Source organism: Lepidochelys olivacea (genome assembly GCF_965140295.1).
Source record: "Lepidochelys olivacea isolate rLepOli2 genome assembly, chromosome: 1".
Lineage (NCBI taxonomy): Eukaryota > Metazoa > Chordata > Testudines > Cheloniidae > Lepidochelys > Lepidochelys olivacea.
Window position 1 is genome coordinate 203,015,091 of NC_140411.1, and position 15,942 is coordinate 203,031,032.

Here is a 15,942-nt window from a genome sequence, read left to right on the forward strand (position 1 = left end):
CTGTCCTCCATCCACACACCTTCAACTCCTTTCCACCCCAAGGTAAGTGCCCACATGACTTGACAGCAGTCAGGTCTGTAACCAAGATTTGGGCAACAGGCATGCCTTGTGTTACTTAGCATTTGAGAAGTAGGCTGTGGAAGGGAAAATTAGGGAACGATAGTCTTGTTAGGATAGAACTGAGGAGCTGTTAGGCTGTCACGGTACAGGGTGTGCTTTGTAACTTGCCCTGCTCTCTATCCAGTCCTCACACCCAAGTAGACAAAAGCCTGAGAAGAGAGGAGCCCTTGTTTCCAGCTTTGTTACACCAGTGAGAGAGAAGCAAATTCCAGTCTCCAAATGCCTGTGTCTATTGCTCAGGTGTTCAGAGCTGGGGACTGTTAGGAAGAATGCCCTAGCGGATCTCAGCAGGCATAGCAATCACAACTATCTAATATAGACACGAGATTTTTTTAAACAACTGTACTAACCAAATCCCCATGTGTAGGCTAAAGCACTATTTCTTAACTCAGCTGCAACACTTTGTAACAAGTTAAGGCCTAATCTTGATTAGGATGTAAACGGGTGATGGTAACTCATGTTAGTTAGTGTCCAGCAAACGCTTTCTAAACCTCTAATCGAGACAAGGCAAGTTGTACTTCAGCACATGCTAAACTAGTAGAGTTAAATTAACTTGTGGGGAGCCCAAGCTTCAACACCACCACTTTAGCTTATGCTAAAGTTCAGCTTGCCTTGTTCTGGACTAGAGTTTTAGAAGTTATCTGATCATGGTAGCTAGCTTGATCTAACTAACAATACATCTTTAAATCCTAGTCTAGACAAGGCCTACGTGTGGTTACAAACAAAGGATGTAGCAGCACTAGGAACAGACTAGGAAAAAGGGGGCTTTTTTAAAAATGGAACTAGTTGCTATGATTTGAAACGCCACTCAGCACCATGAGTAGATAGTTTCATGCCTATACACTTGAGTTAGCGGGTTGTGCTATAAGTTAGACTTGCTGCTAGGGTTGATCCCCATCCAACTAATGGTTTTAATGATGTTCAAGTGTCTACATAAAGTGCTATGTTTGTGTTTCAAATCCTGTTAGCAAACTCAATGGCAAAACACCTGCTTCTAAAGGTTAGCCTCCCTCTCCTCCCCCAATACAACAGTTTAGGAACAGTTCCTTATGGGGGCAGGGCTTCGTGTAAAGCTCAGCAGGACATGGGTTGTTCAATGATGCAGCTATTTTTGAGGGTAAAAGGACTCCATTCATTTAATAGAATCATAGAATATCAGGGTTGGAAGGGACCTCAGGAGGTCATCTAGTCCAACCCCCTGCTCAAAGCAGGACCAATCCCCAGCTAAATCATCCCAGCCAGGGCTTTGTCAAGCCTGACCTTAAAAACTTCTAAGGAAGGAGATTCCACCACCTCCCTAGGTAACGCATTCCAGCGTTTCACCACCCTCCTAGTGAAAAAGTTTTTCCTAATATTCAACCTAAACCTCCCCCACTGCAACTTGAGACCATTACTCCTTGTTCTGTCATCTACTACCACTGAGAACAGTCTAGATCCATCCTCTTTGGAACCCCCTTTCAGATAGTTGAAAGCAGCTATCAAATCCCCCCTCATTCTTCTCTTCCACAGACTAAACAATCCCAGTTCCCTCAGCCTCTCCTCATAAGTCATGTGTTCCAGTCCCCTAATCATTTTTGTTGCCCTCCACTGGACTCTTTCCAATTTTTCCACATCCTTCTTGTAGTGTGGGGTCCAAAACTGGACGCAGTACTCCAGATGAGGCCTCACCAATGTTGAATAGAGGGGAACGATCACGTCCCTCGATCTGCTGGCAATGCCCCTACTTATACATTCCAAAATGCCATTGGCCTTCTTGGCAACAAGAGTACACTGTTAACTCATATCCAGCTTCTCGTCCACTGTAACCCCCAGGTCCTTTTCTGCAGAACTGCTGCCTAGCCATTCGGTCCCTAGCCTGTAGCGGTGCATGGGATTCTTTTGTCCTAAGTGCAGGACTCTGCACTTGTCCTTGTTGAACCTCATCAGATTTCTTTTGGACCAATCCTCTAATTTGTCTAGGTCCCTCTGTATCCTATCCCTACCCTCCAGCATATCTACCTCTCCTCCCAGTTTAGTGTCATCTGCAAACTTGCTGAGGGTGCAATCCACGCAATCCTCCAGATCATTAATGAAGATATTGAACAAAACCGGCCTGAGGACCGACCCTTGGAGCACTCCACTTGATACCGGCTGCCCACTAGACATGGAGCCATTGATCACTACCCGTTGAGCCCAACAATCTAGCCAGCTTTCTATCCACCTTACAGTCCATTCATCCAGCCCATGCTTCTTTAACTTGCTGGCAAGAATACTGTGGGAGATCATGTCAAAAGCTTTGCTAAAGTCAAGGAACAACACGTCCGCTGCTTTATTTGCAGATACAGCCACATTGTGTCAAACCACAAGACAAGAGTACTGACAACAGAAAGGCTTCCCGGGCTCTGCTCCAGTGCAAAAAGGCACGTTTCGGTTCTGCGCTTCCTGTCCCTTAGGGAGGAAGTTCAGTGTTTCAATTCGCCAGCCCTATGCTAAAGGCAGCAAAAATCCCTGGGGCGGTTTAGAAGCAAAGTGCATCTGGCCTGGAATTTATCCTGCCTTGATTCTCTTGTTCTAGCCCTGCTCACTGCCTGTCTGATGGGGTGTTGCTCTGGTGTGTTCCCACTGTGGGAAAGCAGCCTTGTGGCTAAAGAGTAACACCAACAGTCCAGTTTCCACTGTCATCCTCAGGTTAGACTGAACGGTAAAAGTGGCACTTGAAACACAAGTGGCCATGGGCCCTAGAACACCTGCTTTGCCCCCCACTGCACCAAACCAGGAAGAGCTCCTGTCATTCACAGGGGTAAGCTCACATCACTAGCTGAAGCCTTCCACTTAGGTCCACTCTGCTCATCAAGGAGGGAGCGTTGACCAGAGTCCTTGCTGTCATCTTCGGAAGTCGGGGAGAATTTCGGCTACTCTCTTGCGTAGCTGCTCTCTCCTTGCCTCTTTTTCTCTTTCCTCCTTCATCAGTGCTGGGTACTGCCTCCAGGCCCTGAACATGGTCAGTGTTATTCTCCTTTAAAAAAGGGAGAGGGAAAGGACAGATGAATGGACAGAGCCATCACACACGGCCATTAAAAGCCTCTGCTCTATTCTAAAACAGCCAGAGACCCCCAGGATTCATCCCCTCTATTGCTACAGTCAGGTCAGTGACAGATTAAAACTGTCCAGTGCAGGCAGTTTAATTACAGATGTCAATCATCCCAGAATACTAACACTGTGCCCTTCTCTCTTGCCTTCCCTCCAGATCTCACTCCTCTCACTGGAAGGATTCATTAGTCAGTGTTTGCTGAGTGCTCTGAAGATGAAAGGTGTTATATAAAGGCTAACGAGGGTCCTTGAGAAAGAGGAGGTGAAGGTGGCTTCTTCATGGGAGGCTCCCTCATGGAAGGAGTGAGAGAGAAGAGCAGCCTCATTCAGTGCAATTCAACGGCTTGCAGGCCCAGTCACTTCACTTCCAGTCTCTCTGGATTCTCCTCTACTCCTCCAGTTCACTGTGCCTGTCACCAATAACCAGGCACCATTCCGATCTTAGCCCTGTCAATCAGGTTCAGCATTAAACTATGCAGGAGTGTGAGCTAAACTTGCAAATTAAAACCAAAAAACACGTTGATTTCATTGACTCTTCCCATGAGCCAGTGATGGAGCTTGTCTGCATCAAACCCATAGGAATGGGATTTGACTTCTCCGCTTCCTGCAGTGTCTTTGAGACTTAGCTCTTCACTGTACTGACTGTAAGAAATGTCCTGTTAAACCTGCACTACAGCACAGCTATGGGAGAGTAAATTGGAATCTATTCAGCTTCATTCATCGTCAACAAAATTGTCAGCTTGGGACTGACAAAACTGCAGAATCGGGTAAGAGGCAGAAAGAACCACCTGGATTCTCAGATCCCAAGTGCTGTTTGCAGCTAATCAGTTTTGGATTCATAAACTGAGCCCATTCAATCTGCAAGGTCACCAAGAACAGCAGCTCTGGAAACCCTGCAATGTTATTCCCATACAATCACTTGACTCACTATCACTGTACGTAAAAGTTTTTCTAAGCTGGCTTTTTAACAGGAGCTGTGTGGCCAGATCCACTGACCGACTCTGAAACTTTCAGCCGTTCATCTTCTCCCTGCCCCTCCTCCAGGGAATTCAGAATTGCTGAAAAGATTAAAGACCAAACTCCCTTTTCCAATCTGCATGGAGCCATCTTTCTTCAGATATTCTGCACCCATTGTCAGCCCCGTGCGTATTGTGAGACCAGAATATCACAAGCAAGAGCCACCTTTCACATGTAAGTGACAGCAGGGTATTGTCTAAATATGGTGGGTTGAAGGGGAAAGGCCAGACACTCAAAAATGTCCCATAAGGTAGGTACATGCCAAGTAAGAACAACTCCCACTAGGGGAATATGTTTACCTATCACTGTGCTCAGCTGCGATCTTCTGCTTTTCCCATAATACACTCTTCTCCTCGTTGAGCAGGTCAAACCATGCCCAGAACAACTTTTTCTTGAGGGAGGCTGCATAGAGCCTGCTAGCTCTCTCTTCCAGAGCAGAGAGAGAATCCTTGAGCTGGAGAAATGACAGAGGGAAAGTAAGCTTGTTCTCCTGGCCTCCCCACTAAACAACCACAGAAGAGTATCAAGGAAACCTCTAGTGAAGGTAATGGGCATGGGAATGAGAAAGAGAGGCAGGGAAGAGCAACAGGCAGCGGAGTAAAGGGGTAATGACTGAGGGGAGCAAAGAGGAGGCTGTGATTGAAGGGGTGAGAAGACGAGCAATAGGAAGGGGGAGTGATAAGGGGAGGAAGGGAGCAGAGTGGAGTAAGGCAAGGGGTGATGCGGACAGGGGAGAAGGGAGAAAGGGGTTGAGGAGGCAAGTGACATGTGAAAGGGAGGTCAATGTGACATAGCAGGCAGCATGCAAGGTTCATGTGATGCAAGGCTCACCTGGAGCCCATGGGTGCATGTGGTAGGCCCTGAAGTTGGGTTTGGAGTGTGAGAACAGTTGGTTGGGTTAGTAACATCCCCTCCCCTTTGGTCTGGGCTCACCTTTAACCAGCTCCTGAAGCCCCTTTTGAGTAACATGCGGGACGAGAATTCCTCAGCTTGAGCCATCTTCTCAGCGAGGCTCTCCTGGATGTGCCAGAGCCAGGCCAGCAGGCACTTTCTTTGCAATCCCGAGCTGTGGTGCTTTTGTGCCACCTGAGCAGAGTTAGGAGGGAGAGAAAAGGGCCAGTTACCTAAATAAATATGTTGTAGGACTGCAGCCAGGGAAACTCCACTGCAAAACTACCTCAGCTTTAATGTAAAAGATCCCATGATGCACCATACCCAACTGTGCCACACTCTACACTGGCTTGACTATGTCTCTGACCAAGTGGCTGATCAGCTTGTGGACTGAGGACTGAAAGCCCCTCATGACTGCGAGTCAGTCATTTTTATCTTTGTATAACTGCAGATGCCCTCCTTACTCAGACAGAACGTCACACTGATTCTTACCACGCTATCAGCCTCAAACCTTGGGAGTATCGCAGGTAACTGCAGGCTAATCAGAAATGATTTACTTTCATCAGCTTTGAATTTGCTGTCTTTATTTCACTGTGTGCCATTTTGTTCTTGTACGCAGAGACATGGGAGCATCCAGCTGAGGTTTCGTCTGTCCTTCTTTATTTCATATACAACTACCATGTCTCCTCTTGCTCTTCTCCTTTCAAATGAAATAGTCCTAGGGCCAAATTTTCCAAAGCACTAAGGCCCAGACCCTCACAGGTATTTAGGTACTTGAAATTAATTGGTGTTAGATACCTAAATACCTTTGAGGATCCACTGCTGTGTGAATTTAATATTGGAAACATCCTCTATTAAGGAAGGATGCAGTGCCCTGCTCTTGCAGGGGGAGGGACTCAGTCAGTCAACAGTTTTTTCCATCTCCTTCTGCCTTCAGAGTCCATTACCCGTTTCTCCCCCACAACCCATCTGGCTGCTGCTTCCTCCCTTTCTCTTCCTTCAATAGGCACTTTACCACCATGTTTTCCTTGGCTTGCTCCCTCAGCCTCTTCCAGGGCTCCAGCCCCTGCTTTCTCAGCAGGACCTTCTCGTAATGGTCTCTGGCTTTTGCCAGGAGCTGCCGCTCTTTCTCCAGCCTTCTCTGCTTCTCCAGTTCTTTCTGCAATTCAAAGACCAGCAGTTTAACTCATCCGGGGTGAAATGGATGGTAAGGCATATAACACAGACAGTGAGTAGATGGGGATCCTGATCTGGCCAGAAATAGGAATCTGCAGCTTGTGTAGCTACTACCACAAGGTGGCCAAACATCTCTGACACATAAAAACGCATCAGCTGCTACTGGAATGAGCCAACCATGGCTGTGTGGAGCAAGGGGAACAGTCTCCTTCAAGAAATCATGAAGGCTTGAAACCATTTTGGAAGAATGACCACAGTATTAGAGAAAGTCACCCCCAACTTGCATGTCAAAGGAATGGAGAATCTAGCACATGTATACATTGGTATGGCTCGGTCTCTCAGGGGTGTGAAAAATTCACACTCCTGAGACGCACCTATACCGACCAAGCCCGCTGTGTAACTAGAGCTATGTCAGTGAAAGAATTCTTCCATCGACCTAGCTACAGCCTCTTGGGGAGGTTGATTATCTACACTGACGGAAGAGCCCCTCCTGTCGGTGTAGGCCGTGTCTACACTGAAGTGCTACAGCAGCATTTAGGTTACTGAATGGGAGAGAGGAAGCATATCTCTGGGATTTAAAAGCATCTCGCTTGCCACAGCTCCTTCCCAAGCAATAGCCTTGAGATGGCAGTTCCTGCCTGGCAGAAACTGCTGGTGTACCAGAGGAGATATTCCCATTCTTTGGCGGGAAGCTGCCACACTATGGAACTCTTTCTAGGGCTTATTTAGCTGAGGCTACATATTTGTTACTGGTGCAGCAGGGTATAGGGACATGAATGAAAGGAGCAACCCAGAACGAGGTGTGGGTACAGCACAGCCAGCCACAATGCAGGCTTCCCCCACACAGCCTCACTGATGCACCTCAAACCTGGCAAAGCATCTGCAGGGACCATCAACTGGACAGTGAATGCAGCGTCCCCAGTCCATTCAAACCTCAGCCTCTGTTGAAACTGCCAGTATGGGAGCATCCAAGAGTGATAGTGGGTTTTATTCTGTGGACACCAGTACAGTAACTGAGATACCAACTCTTTTCATTCTGGCCACTGAACAGTTGCCAGAGGGTAATGGCTTTTGCTCTCTACCATTGTGGATGTGGGGCAGAGGCACACAGTGTTCTGCGCACCAATTTCTGCTGTCTCCTCTCTTCCCTCCTCTTCTCCAGCTGGGCCTCTTTTTCAGCAGCCTCCTTCCTCTGACGCTCTTCCTCTTCGGCCTTCAGCTGCACCTTGAAAAGAAGGACATGGCTGGAATAAAACCAGATGCACCATATTTGAACGTTTACAGGAACAAAGGACATTCAGACCAAAGACCAGAGAGGTGAGCATCCTGCCTCTAGCAGTGACCAGCAACTATTGTGCAATGATGTACATTAGGGTGGGGAAGGACACTTCTTCCTGCAAGTGATCGCTGTACAGCCTGAAGCATTGCATTTGACAACCCTTCTCTGTGCCTGAATAACTTTACATATTACTGAAGGTTATTCAGTCCCAGTTTCTCACTCAGCCCTGAGTTTCACAGGCTACCTCTATGATCTGGGCTGTTCTACTTTTACTCCCACACAAAACCATCATGAAGTTAGTGTTATGGTGGCTCAACTGTATTTCCCTGATGTGCCATGGACACTAAAAATCAAGAAAGTTGTTTCACTGAGGCAACATTCACACCCAGCACAGCACCATTCTCCAAGCATTCACCCTCTCCTGTCACAAACTTCCCACATACCAACACCTTCTGTAGCACAATCACTTTCAATTCAACAATGCTGTCACCTTCAGCACACACATCAAAGAACCAAAAACCACACTGTCTAAGCCCTCAAGGCGTGTCAGTCACAGATAGGCAAACCTATTTGTGTACCCAGGTGTACACAGTGAAACTTAGATCCTGGCCTGCCCACCAATTGAAACCTTCTCTACGGTTTGGTTAAGCCTCTTCAACCCACTTCCATCCCACAGGAGGCAAAACATCATTTTCTGGAGGATCCTTATTCTGAACTTCCTGATTTCAGTGCAGATAACATCACAACCTCAGCATTATAGTAACAGTTGGTTGCATTTAAAAGGGCCACTCTATCAAAGGAACATCTATGACAAATTCCAGCACAGATTATAACCCACAAGAGCCCCTGTGATAGAAGAACCATGGAGATTGGCTTGGCCTCCTTCCATTCCACCTAACTCAGGTCCTTGGTGAGATGCTGCTCTGTCTGAAAGCAGCTGGGCTCAGGATTTCATGTGGATTATCTGATCTTCTTATTTTCAGGATTTATTTCCCCTATAATAAGGTAATTCACATCTAAACAACTCCCTTCCTGCCTCTAACCTTCCAGGCATTTGTTTGAAAGTGCTACCTGAGCCTATACAGGTTGGAGATCCTGGAAAATACTTTCCATGGGTTAGGGTGGGGCTAATCACATTAATTACACAGACACACACATACATGGTAAATTATCCTTATTTGCTGGTAGACATTTACTACTAAATAAAGAACTGTAGGATTTGCGTACTGGATCAGATCAAAGGTTCATCAAGCTCCGTGTCCTCCTGATGTTACAGAGGAAGGTAAAAAAAACCACATACCTGGCTGGATGTGCAGTGCTGCACATGAGTGGGTGGAGCAGGGGAAAAAAACCCTGTCTATGATGACCCCTGAGCCCTGTCTATGATAGCAAAAATCAGAAGTCCAACCACTTTCCTTAGGTTTAAGGACCTTGTGGAGGGAGAGACAGTTTGGCAGGTGAAGAGATGGTGACACTTTTCGGATGAGCTTAGGATTTTCAGGGACTCCCCCCAGATGCATAAGAGATGTTTTATTTCTAGAAGTGCTGAAGATGCAGCATGTTCATCCAGGAGCAAGAGAGGCAGAGAGTCTAGTATTTCACATCACTCAATGGTGACCCATGTGGACCATTCAGTACTGGAACTGATGGGCTCTGAAGAGAATCCCACCCCATCCTCCCTGGTTGGAAGGATAGTAGGCATGAGGGAGGGGCTTGGAAGAGGGGCAGAAGTGGGGAAAAATGAGCGACTTCAGCGCTCCAGCAGGGAGGTCAATCACTCACCAGGCTGTGTGGGTGGGGATGTCCTGCTGTGATAGGGTTTGTTTATCTGTTTTTGGGGTGTCTATCAGACACTTACCAATGGGCTCAAGTTCATTATGTAAATGAAGGAGGAGGTGCTTTTCCCAGCACTTGACTGTGAGGGGCTTCCTTTCACAGCCACTCCCTCAGCGGGGATGTCTCAGATTAGCTCTCGGCTTTACTTACCAGTTTCTCCTCCTCTCTTTTTCTCTTGGCCTCTTCCAGTTCCCTCCTCCGTTCTGCTCGGTGAATTGCTCTCTCTTCCATGGCTAGAGAATTAGGACCAAGGAGACAAGAGGATTAGTATATACGAGCTACAAGGCCATGGTAGCAGTTTGGGAACAGGACGAATGTGCAGTTCTGTCTCCAAACTCACACTCGAGCTGGACTTGGCACCGTCAGTGTTGAGGAGCTCAGGTCCCGCCAGCTCTTCAGTCTGGCAGTGCAGTGGAGGACTTGTGGGAAGAAGTGACACTGGTTATGGGAGTGCCTGACATTGGTTATGACTGACCCCCTGTGGCCACCTCTCAGAGCAACATTGATGGGCTCGGATAGGAGCCACGTCCAGAGTTTCTGCAACACAGGACCTTTAAGAGGAGGTAAATGCAGAGAATCTGTTCCTTTCCTCTTTCCCATCCCTATGAGACACATGATGGCCTTAGTAAGCTCTATATGTGATCAGGATATGCTAAGGCAGAGGTTCTCAAACTGTGGTCCGAGCTCCATTCAGGTATTCCGTGGATAGTTCCCGCTACGGTGTGCACCTGGGCGGCCACACACACAACAATGAAGGGCCACCCACCTAATTAGTGGAGCCGCGCAGGCGTGGCTCCACTAATTAGGTGTCTGGACCCTGGAGAAGACACCCATGTAAGGTGAGGTGGTGGCCTTGAGGGGAATAGGGAGGGGGCAGTGGGGTGAGAAGAGGGGTTGGGGGAAATTTGTGACGTGCAGGGCTGCAGTGGCCAGAGAAAGAGGCAACCTTCCCCAGCTCCAGGGCTGCAGCTGCCAGGGAGAGACCCCCCTCCTTCCCAACCCCAGCTCGGGGGCTGCCGCAGCTGGGGAAAGAGAGCACATCCATCACATTAGAAAGGTAAAACTACTGATATTAAAATATGAGTTGTGTGCTTTTATTTGTAGAACAAAAAACCGTGAATTATTATTAAGGGTTTTTTTATAGAGAGCTTTTATCCAATGCACTTTACAATAGTTAGCTAATGGTACAAACAACATTTGGAAAGATCATTAAGTGGTGCGCCGAGACCCTCAGCAATTTTCAAGTGGTCCGTGGAAAAAATAAAGTTTGAGAACCATTGTGCTAAGGATATTGAGCAGATAGTAGGTTCAGTATAATGGTACAGGACATTCTCCAAGCAGCCCTTCTCCATCCCCGGAAATGGCCAGTTTAGGTGTAGCAGAGCGTTCCCACTGATTTTGTTTGAGAAGCTAAGCAATGCTTCCTTGCACTGTTTGGGGAATCATTCAACGTGGTTATAAATTATTCCAACATCCACAACAGTCTCATGTAGCTCATCAGCAAAAATGACCCACACCTGGGGTAACACAAAAGGAGACTCAATCCCCTAGAAGGCCTCATGTCTTTGCAATTTTGTTTTTACTGAATGGATGTGCTTGTCCACTGACGCCTCTGCTAGCAGAAGACACCTCATATTGGAAATAAACCATGCCTAGATGGTCAGCTTCCAGCCATCAGATCCTGGATCACAAAGATCACAAAAATCTTGGGGTTCACATGAAGAATTGATTTGAGACCAGAGGTTAGTCCATGGCAGAGTGATTGGGCTGACTTTTGACCTCCACTGTTCAAAGTCACAGCTTACCGCATAGTACTAGAGTTAAAATGGCGAGAACTAAGAGAGAGAGGGCATAAGCTAAAAAGGCCTCTCAGCAAATGTCAGCCTGATGCATGTACCATAGCAAAACTCCTGCCCAAGGCTGTAAGATGGGCATCTCTTATTGAGTGGAGAAAGCTGGGTTATGGGCATGATAGGAGAGGCCTTTGCTCTAAACTCTTCAAAAGTGATGAGTTTTATCCTAAGTACAAGAAGACAAAGTGTCCAAGGATGGGACTGTATAGTTTCACTCTCCTTGTGGTAACTGAAAACGGACTTACAAGGCAGGGAGGGAGCAGAGACAGAGAGAGTTGCCAGCATGACAATGCAGAGTCAATAAGGCATGGTCCCTAGGTTTTACTCTTCTATTCTCAGGCTATCCACATAAAACATCCTTTTCACAGCGTGGCTGGCACTTTAAAAGGAGATGGATCTCAGCCTGTGCTTAATTTGTGCCAGGGCTTGCCAGGGCTGAGCCACAGCACCTCTGGGCTTGGCAGTTCATAGCCCTGGCACCTCTAGGCTTGCTGCATCAGTTATGAATGTTAAAAAAATTGCTTGAGCCCCAGCACCTCTTTCATTACAAATTAAGCACTGGTCTCAGCCCCACCTGTGACATGGCCAACTGTACTCCTCAGGTGGGAACATGTGACCGGTGGGTCATGTGATTCAATCAGGGCCTCTTGGATAAATGAGGGAGAGGCCTGGATAGAGAAGTGACCCAGAGGTATCCGGGGAGAGAAACTTCATCAGTGGCCTAGCTGCTGAGAGCAGCTAGGCTCTTGTAGGGACCCTGAGAAACCAGGAGAGCAGCAGAAGGGTTTGCCTGACGACTTCTTGGAGCCAGAGAATTGGACAAGGCAGACAGAGGCCTGGGTAGGAAAAGCCTGGGAGTGGCTGCTTCAATTATTTTTGGGACCTTAAGCATGGTTTGAATTATTCTGAACTTTGTTAATTAACCAGACCCCAGGAAGGGCTGTTGTTATTACACTTGTGACAGGAGTCCAGGAGGGGAAACTGAGCTAGAGTGCCACAGAACCGCCACAAGGGGGTGCTTAGGAGGCAGCTCTTGTTGCAACCCTCAACAGCCAGCCTACAATGCCTGGGATTGTTACCTCCCTTACCAATAAAAACTGGCAGTACACATCAGTCAGACTTTAAGAACAGTCCCATGGAGAATTTTTTTTTCCTGATTCTTCTGTTTGGGTGCAGAGGTGCAGTGCAGCTGATTGAAGGGGAGCTGCAATGGGATCTCCAAGAGACCTGGACAGATTGACTGACTGGTGAGAGAGGTAAAATCCACGGGTTCAATCCTGGAGACCTTACTCATGCAAGCAGCTTCCTTAGCTTACTCACAAGGACTTCAGGATGCAGCTCTTCATGTTGTTCTGACTCTTGGGGTATGGGTACAGTTATTGAGATGCCACTGCTTCTCACATGGCTTTTGTGAGATCTGTTGAAATGCTGCACTCTCATTGGTCAGCAGAGAGGGTGAAATCATCATCAAGGTGTCACAGTGCTGATGACCTCATCTCTCCAGTATGTTCTGCCAGAGCTAGTCTTTGCCCCTCAGTGTCAGAGTGAGGCAGTGACAGGTGCAGTTAACAACCAAAGGCAGTTCAGTCTTTTTATCACAGTAAAGAAATTGCTTCCCCAGTTCTGCTAGGGCTTTCCCAGCCAGGCTGTTTTGCTGTGAGAGATGGGCCCAAGTCAAATGAATCTGGATTTTGATCCCTTCCTTCTAAGACTTGGGGGAAGGGCATGTGCGGGGATCTAGGGTTTTGGTTCAGCTGCATCTCTAGTTGATACAGTGATAACAACAAAGCAGGGCAGTGGGACCCATCAGCAAAGCATCTCATCTTCCAATAGATAAGTGCAATGAGTCACGGGACTGTACATAGCAGGAGTTAGTAGGGATGGCTGCCCACTCCCCAGCTGTCCTGGGTTCACTCTCTCTGTGGGAGTGAGGGAGAGAAAGAAAAGGCTCCCAGGTATCCCTGAGATCTCACTGACTGATATATCCGTAATAAACACTAGAGATGGGACTGAGGTGCTAAATTCAGACCCAGATTTCAAACACCACAGTGTCAATCCTGGGTTTGATTGGATCCACTACAGGGATTGGGGGGTGAGGGTGAACAGCTCTTAAATTCTGGTCCAGATCCTGGTTCAGATTCCAAACCTCCCCAGAGTTTGGGAGTCCTTTGATCTGTGAATTTGGTTCAGGCCCCTCCCCAGTTAGTACTGCCCCGATACTGGCTGAAATGAGGCAGCTTGAGAGAAAGTAAGAAGAAACATGGGTAATGACTGAGGTGTTAACTCTATGCAACATAGCACAGAAAGGACCCATGGGCTGAGGGGACTTGATGAGTGTTGATACACTTCTGCCAGGGAATAGAATAAATAGCGAACAGGAATTATTCACAGCTTCACATGGTGGTAGGATCAGTAGCAACGGCCAAAGCCAAAGAGGGAAACACAGAGCTGAGACACTAGGGAAATATATTAACAGTGAGAGGGACTGGTTATTGGAATAAACTTTAGCAGGGGCAGTTCCACCAGTGCAGAGATTCATGAACAGCTGAGAACAGGCTTTAGCACAAATGGCCTTTGGGTGGGATTTTTAATAGTACCTAAGTGAGGCAGGAGCATAATCCAAATCAATGGGACTTGTATTCCAGGGCACGCTTGCAGATCACACCCATAGTCATTAAGCAGGCTTCAGACATGATGATGTCCTATTGTCCATAACTCTCTACCAATATTTTTCTCTCCCTTTCTCATGTATAGTTTTCTCTCTTTCATACAGTTCCTTTCCTGTCTGTCTCTCCCTTCCTGTCTTGAACTTTCTGGCTTAGTGGATCTTCAATTCTATATCAGTTTGCCTCTTTTTAATAATTGCAAAGCATCTTGGTTAAGATGAATATTTACCCCCCCCCCCCCAAAAAAAAAATCAAAGTATTGGCCTGAGGTTGTTTACTGGCCCTACTGCACATGATTCTATGGACTCCGTTGCCTTGAATGGAACCAGAAAACTAGTTGTAAAAGGAAGAACAAGGATTCAATTCTGGTGGAAGTTGGGTGGCTGAAAAGACAGGCCCAAATAGTGGAGTGGGGAAACAGAACAGTCAAAATGCAGCAACCCCATAGGGGAGCTGCAATTCAAAAGGGCTGTCTCAATGGGGATAACACATTGGGGATGGCACCATAGTTCTATTACTGTCTTTCATGTCCCAGGCCCTTGGGGTCAGGCTGGGGGATGGGGAGGTACAGCCAACACCAAAGCTCAACTGTACCACTTTGCTAGAATAATAAAATTTCTCTGCACAGGTCTCACAATGACCAGCATCTCCAACCTACAAAGAGGGAGAGGCACAAAGTGCTGCAGCAAGAGACTGGGACCCACAAGCAAAGCCGCCCAGGACCCCCCCTCAGGGCAGCATCAGCACCCACACTTCACAGAGAAGCCAGCATTCAACAGTGCAGGTATGTTTGTCTTGTGCTTTTAGTCTGTGACTTCGGGGCAGGGACCTACCTGCCTTATCTGGGTTCTGTAAAGCATAGTGCATATTGACTGAGCTATAAATAGCGCTTACCAGCACTTCACTTTACAGAACATGGATAAGACAGATCCCTGCCCTGAATAGCTTACCAAGTAAATAGGACAACACACAAATGTCCCACATTTCTCCCTTCCATGCCACGGAGAGATGACAGCCCCTTCCCTTCCTGCATCCCCCACACCTCTGCTTTGCCCTCACGATGTTCACACTAGTATCTATGTTGGTGAGATAATTAGAGGAATCCAGTCTCATGCTTCAGGTCTTCAGCTGATTTTCTGCTGGGGTCAGGAAGGACCCCCCAATTCACAACTTGCTGAATCAGTTATGTGGGGTTTTTCCTTCCTTTGAAGCATCTGATCTTAGTCACAGCTGGAGGCAGGACACTGGCCCAGAGGGCCAATGGTCTGAGGCAGTAACAATAAATCCCTTGATGCCAGATGTGTATTAGCTGTGTGATCCTTGCTGACATGCTCAGGTTAAACTGATCACAAGATTTGGGGTTGAAGGAATTTTCCTCCAGGTCAGATTTGCACAGACCTTGGAGTTTTTTGCCTTCCTCTGGAGCATCGAATGAGTTCATCTGCTAGGATCACCTGGACCTATCGCACAAAAATCAGCTCCCTGCCATTGCAGGGGGCTCGCCTGTTGGGGCACCTTGGCCCTGCCTGTTTTCTGGCTGCAGCTATGGACACTTCAGTTTCCTAGAGCCTCCTCATTTTGTAGGATAATTGGCCCTGATTTGGGTTTTATACTAATGCACTACAATTTCACTTGGAGTGACAGTAGCGTGAGATGTTTGTTACATAATCACCATTTCCGGCTGAGACAGAGATGCTGCTACAGGGACCAGAGCCACAGACTCAGCAGCCAGAGATGAAATGGTACCGGCCAGTTCCATGGCTGCCCCTGGAAGGGGCTGGTGAATCTAAAGGCAAAAAGGGAATCATTTAATAAAGAGGTAGAGTTAGTGCAGGTTGCCACCGTGTGGAAATGAGGGACACACAAGCCTTCCAGCAGCTCCCGAGGGGCGTTATGAAGGCCTCTGTGTGAATCCCTTCAAGAGGTTGCCGTGCTAACAGAGGGGAACATGTCCACTGTACACAAGACCGTGAAGTGCTGGCAGGGAAGGAGGAGGGAGAAAACAGGGTCAGAGGGACAGGTCCAGATGCAGTGA

At 47.5% G+C, this 15,942-nt stretch overlaps 2 protein-coding genes across 5 annotated transcripts in view; one reads left to right on the forward strand and one right to left on the reverse strand.

Moving 5' to 3' along the window:
- The window catches only part of ZDHHC23 (zDHHC palmitoyltransferase 23), a 34,937-nt gene that overhangs the window by 12,733 nt on the left and 6,262 nt on the right, over positions 1 to 15,942 (forward strand). For 2 of the 3 annotated variants that reach the window (XM_084644943.1, XM_084644944.1), the window contains exon 4: positions 14,536 to 14,691. In XM_084644943.1, the coding sequence (XP_084501069.1) occupies positions 14,536 to 14,691 (156 nt within the window). Of the gene's footprint in view, positions 1 to 3,346; positions 4,282 to 14,535; positions 14,692 to 15,942 lie in introns of those variants that run through there. The other variant, XM_084644945.1, reaches the window with a different exon arrangement.
- The window catches only part of CCDC191 (coiled-coil domain containing 191), a 37,017-nt gene continuing 23,312 nt past the window's right edge, over positions 2,238 to 15,942 (reverse strand). The window contains exons 13-18 of one of the 2 annotated variants that reach the window (XM_084644924.1): positions 9,539 to 9,621; positions 7,397 to 7,498; positions 6,113 to 6,256; positions 5,140 to 5,292; positions 4,506 to 4,660; positions 2,238 to 3,115 (exon numbers count right to left, since the gene is read on the reverse strand). In XM_084644924.1, coding sequence (XP_084501050.1) covers positions 2,983 to 3,115; positions 4,506 to 4,660; positions 5,140 to 5,292; positions 6,113 to 6,256; positions 7,397 to 7,498; positions 9,539 to 9,621 — 770 coding nt within the window. In that variant the 3' untranslated portion in view covers positions 2,238 to 2,982. The remainder of the gene's footprint in view (positions 3,116 to 4,505; positions 4,661 to 5,139; positions 5,293 to 6,112; positions 6,257 to 7,396; positions 7,499 to 9,538; positions 9,622 to 15,942) is intronic. The other variant, XM_084644925.1, reaches the window with a different exon arrangement.